The sequence below is a fragment of the Portunus trituberculatus genome, chromosome 50 (genome assembly GCF_017591435.1).
Source record: "Portunus trituberculatus isolate SZX2019 chromosome 50, ASM1759143v1, whole genome shotgun sequence".
Lineage (NCBI taxonomy): Eukaryota > Metazoa > Arthropoda > Malacostraca > Decapoda > Portunidae > Portunus > Portunus trituberculatus.
Genome location: NC_059304.1, coordinates 22,626,175 through 22,631,304, shown reverse-complemented (window position 1 = coordinate 22,631,304; position 5,130 = coordinate 22,626,175). Strand labels below are relative to the sequence as shown.

The window sequence follows — 5,130 nt, the reverse complement described above, 5'->3', positions numbered from 1 at the left end:
AGAGAGAGAGAGAGAGAGAGAGAGAGAGAGAGAGAGAGAGAGAGAGAGAGAGAGAGAGAGAGAGAGAGAGAGAGAGAGAAGGGGGGAGGCTGGGGAATGCGTAACACCACATTTCACCCTATATTTATACAGTATTGGCGTGGCATCATTTTTTATCCTTGTCTATTTACTTTCTTTGGGGCCAAAAGACGCTGAAAAAAAAAATGTCACAATGTTCGTTTCTCAGCCCGTGCAGCTGAGATGCCTGGAGAGCAGAGCGGTGTTGGCATGACCCAGGGAGGCTCCGTGGCCTTGCTCAACTCAGCCCTCCCGGGATTCTCCGCCCACCGCCTTGCACCCGCCCTTCCGCGGGGAGCTGGTACATAAGAGGCCCGACGCCTCTGCAGCAACCATACCCTCTCCACCCGTCAACCCGTGAATTTATCCACTCACTAAACCCTAAACTAAGGTAAGCGTCGGTGTGCCGCTGGTGCCGATGGTGCCGCCGCCTTCATGGCACGACTCTGCTGCCGAGTGAGTGCCTCGGTGCTGTGTCGCAACCATACACACACATAGTGACACCGCCGCAGCGAGGCACAACTTTTGACTTTTCTGACACCATCCCGCTACTCTTTACGTTCGAGGACTGTCTTCTTCCCTTGACACTGTGTGCTAATGTCCAGGTTGTAGGTTTAGTGCAGCCTGGGCAGTAACGTTATGCTCATGTTGTGTTGTGTAGAGACTACATGCGAGCAATTCAGTGAAAGTGTATCCCTTGCATCAAAACGCTGCCCTCTGTCTCAGCCTTGTGTCTCCATAAGGCCAAGGGTACGCAGGAAGCGAGGGAAACCAGTGTGCATGTGACAGTGGCAGGGAGGCCGCTGGTGTCTGGACAGACCGTCTCTCGCACACAGCCAGGTCTGCTTCACCTCTTTGCTTTCCTCCTTCCTCAGACGTGATGCTGCCGAGGACGTGGCTCGTGGGGGCGCTGGTGGTGTCCATGCTGGGGGTGGCGCAGCCCATCATCATCATCGACCCCTTCCTGGCCGGCACACTCATCGCAGCTGGAGGCGCAGCTGCACTGCTGGGCGCTGCCACCATTGGCGCAGGGGCCGTCGGGGCAGGTGTGGTCGGTGCAGGAGCAGCGGTGGGGGCTGCTAAGCTCGGGGCAGTTGGCGCAGGTGCAATTGGTGCCGCTAAGGTCGGGGCCCTGGGAGCAGGTGCTCTGGGGGCCGCCGGAGTGGGCGTTGGCACCGTGGGCTTAGCTAAAGTGGGTCTGGCGGCGACGGCACACAGCGGATTCTCAGCAGGAGTTCGTTCCTCTCACAACAACCAGCACAGCGGCAGCTACACCGTCAGCTACAGCAACAGAAGGCACCGGCGCGGAATCAACAGCATCACCGCTGCTCAGGAGCTGCTGCTGAGGGACGCATATGCCATGGACCAGGAGAAGCCCTGTGGCCTGCGGCTGGTGTGCGAGCTGGCCACCAAGGGCGCCGACGAGCTGGAGAGAGAGGAGCTGCTCATCTTGGACCTGCTGTATCGCTCCCACTCCCCGGACAGCATGCTGGTGCCCTACGAGGAGGCACTCCAAATCGGCCGCACCAGCACCTCTTCCGCCGCATGCGCCGAGGTGTACCAGCGCTGCGAGTTTGACCGATCCCAGATCATGCACATCTTGCGGCAGAACTTTGTTGCCTAGAGACACTCACAGGTCCCCTTCACTCACCCCCTGTGACGCTTCCCACCCCCCTCCACTCCTACCATCACTCATCGAGAGAGAGAGAGAGAGAGAGAGAGAGAGAGAGAGAGAGAGAGAGAGAGTGTGTGTGACCGTGTGTGCGTTACGTTTCATTTATTATATAACCTCTCACAATCCCGCTATAATAAACATATAATTCTGAGCGCCATGCCGTGGTTCACTAATCCCTGCCCTGCACACTCCACCCTCCACACAAAACACTATTATTACAGCGCCCCCTTGACGCTCATTTTCTCTCGAGCCAGCGCCCCGCCAACCACGTGCTGATGGGGAACTCTCTCAGAACTCACCACCCGCGGCCTTCCTGCATCCCGCCACCACCACCACACCTCCAGGTAACGCAGTAAACGCTCCACTAAAACACGCATTTCATAACTACCAACCAGTAAATCAGTCACGCAAACACACAAGGTACGCAATGCAAAAACGAGAACATTATCAAATAAACAAACATATACAAGCATTAACAAGCATGACAGATATAAAAGTGAAAGTATAGACGAGTGACTGCATGAGAATATTAACAAGTCCCCTCCCCCCAAACCCTCCCCCACACACACACTTGGAAGGTCAGGCGCGCAGTGAATATAACTCTGATGAGACGAGGAAAAGATATGTCAGGAGAGGAGCCGTGGAGGATAGTGAAACATCGCGGAATCCGAAGCACAGGAGTGAGTGACCTTGGCGTAGCGGGACTGAGCTGAGGAGGAACACAGGGAGGCGGGAAGGCAAGGGAAGGCAAGGGAGAGGGAAGGGAAGACTGGATGCTTGAAGGAATGAAATGAGGGAGAGAGATAAGATGCAGGGAACATTAGCAAGGGGAGAAACAAAGCAATGGAAGGCTAGGAGGGAGGAAAAAGGATGCAAAAATTAGTATTATCACCTTAAAACGGGTATATGAGAGGAGTAGAATTAATATTGGGGATAAAGAAGAAAGGAAGGGAAATATATCGCACTGGTGAAGGGATGAATTAAAGTTTTCTTCTTGTGATGGTGGCAAGTAAGTATAAGGAAAGATAAAGAGTGAATAATGTTTTTACTAATCCATTCACTCTATCTGATGAATGAATTTCTCCTTCTCACTCTCACTCTCACTCTCACTCTCTCTCTCTCTCTCGTTGGGGTGAGCGGAGTGCAAGAGGAGCAAGGTGAGAGAGAAAAAGTTGCACCACGTGGCTTTAAAAGGTCACGATCATACGACTCCACCTCTTCTTTCCTCTTCCCATTAAGCTCTCTTTTGTTATTCAATCATTTTTCCTCCACCTCTCTCTCTCTCTCTCTCTCTCTCTCTCTCTCTCTCTCTCTCTCTCTCTCTCTCTCTCTCTCTCTCTCATGTCCCAGAAACAGTGGAAAGAGAGAAAGCCTGCCTCAATCTAGTAATTTCTTTTTTTTTCCTTTTTTCACTCCTGGTGGTGGTAGTGGGGGGAGAGGGAGGGCCAAAGTGCAAGTGAAGATGAAGATCAAAGCAACTGGGGGGGGAGGAAACGATAATAAGTCTTTGTGCTTCCGCTGCGTGAAGGCCAAAGAGAAACGTGCTTGTGTAAAATAGCTTCAGAATTGGTTGTAATTCATTAAGTGTATTTTTTTTTTTTTATATGCTTCATGATTTCTACTGTTGCCTTTGTCGCTGGTTTTCTTTTGATTTATCGTTTTTACTTATAGATTTGTTCATTTACTTACTTCTTTTATCTACTTATTTCTCTCTCCTTTCTTCTCTTCAACTTTGTCCCTCCTCTTTCTCTCTCTGTGTAACCCTTATCATCTCTGTTCTTTGTTCTCTCTCTCTCTCTCTCTCTCTCTCTCTCTCTCTCTCTCTCTCTCTCTCTCTCTCTCTCTCTCTCTCTCTCTCTCCCTGCATTAGCTTTAAACAATACATATATAGAAGCTTTTCCTTATTTATTTTCATCTTTGCTGTCAAAATGAGGAAATATAGGAAGGAAATATACACTGAGTCCTCAGCTGGTGTTTATATTAACGTGAGATACCCCATTAGAATTCAACGTCACACAATTATCTTACTGATGAGGAAGGAAAACAAGAGACTCGATTGCAAACATGAAGGACAGCAGGGGAGTGGGAGGAGATAACGCAATGAGACAACGGAAGACAGGGCCGTGTAAAGCATGCAAGGACTGATACGTGTAGACCTGGTGACTTCTTGCATTTTTACTTATTATGGGTCCTTCGTTGTTGTATTACTCTGATGTCAGGGAAGGAAATATCATAACATAAGGGACGATGCAAGAAGCTATCAGGTCTAAACGTGCGACACATATCTATACTTACTCACTCATCAATAAATTAATCTAACCATTTAACCCCTTCAGCACTGGGATGCATTTTTACCTTGAGTTTTGGGTATGATTAGACGATTTTATTTACATTAGGAAAGATCTATGGAGGTCAAAAGACTAATGGCCAGAGTCTTCACTAATTTCATTCCTCACATAAGTTTCTGAAGCTGTATAAAAACCCCAAATAGTAAGCAGAATGAAGATGAAACGTGTCACGGTACTGAATGGGTTAAAGCTCCCCAATGACTCGGCACTAACAACCTGAATGAATAAAACCAAAGCTAAGCAAGCGTATGGTTCACTTCCAAAGTAGAGAAGGTGTTCCTGTGTACCACACTACAATGACGGAAGTTCTTATGCGCGCGTATCACAATCACGAGATAAGTACATGGTTTGCTTCAGTCTCAGCCAGCAGGGCAAGGCAAGGTGTTCCTGTCCACCACACTGCTGTCACCACGGAGGCTCCTCTGTCCTGGCGTGTGGTGCAGGCGTATCGTATCCTTCAGTGTGCATCGCGTGTTTCTAAATTACCTTCGTGGCGACCATTACACGCTAGTTGGCTTTGTGTGTGTGTGTGTGTGTGTGTGTGTGTGTGTGTGTGTGTGTGTGTGTGTGTGTGTGTGTGTGTGTGTGTGTGTGTGTGTGTGTGTGTGTGTGTGTGTGTGTGTCAGTTATAAATAATTCAAGTCACGTTCATGACGAAAAAACAAGAATAATAACGAGTAAAACTATATACGAATTAACGTTTCATAGAGAGAGAGAGAGAGAGAGAGAGAGAGAGAGAGAGAGAGAGAGAGAGAGAGAGAGAGAGAGAGAGAGAGAGAGAGGCAATACACAAGTCCGCCAAGCACACCTCAACGAGCGTAATGAAAGCCTGGAGTCAGCGTGAATCCTAGCAAGCCTCAGTATAATGACGCTGTCGCTTCACACACACACACACACACACACACACACACACACACACACACACACACGGACATAAAGGGAGAGCCGACCCACCCACCTTGACCTCAGGATCGTTTTATTAATATTTTTTTGAGTCAGCAGAGAGTAATAAAACACGAAGGCAAAGTCGACACAACTGTGAGAAAAATC

The 5,130-nt window shown here is 49.0% G+C and overlaps 1 protein-coding gene across 1 annotated transcript; it reads left to right on the top strand.

The window, feature by feature from the left end:
- The first annotated feature begins 337 nt into the window (after positions 1 to 337).
- LOC123499618 lies at positions 338 to 1,889 on the top strand. The gene is made up of 2 exons (XM_045247907.1): positions 338 to 448; positions 933 to 1,889. Exon 2 carries the CDS (start codon positions 938 to 940, stop codon positions 1,679 to 1,681), a length of 744 nt encoding a protein of 247 aa, XP_045103842.1. The 5' UTR covers positions 338 to 448; positions 933 to 937; the 3' UTR covers positions 1,682 to 1,889.
- Positions 1,890 to 5,130: the final 3,241 nt, after the last annotated feature.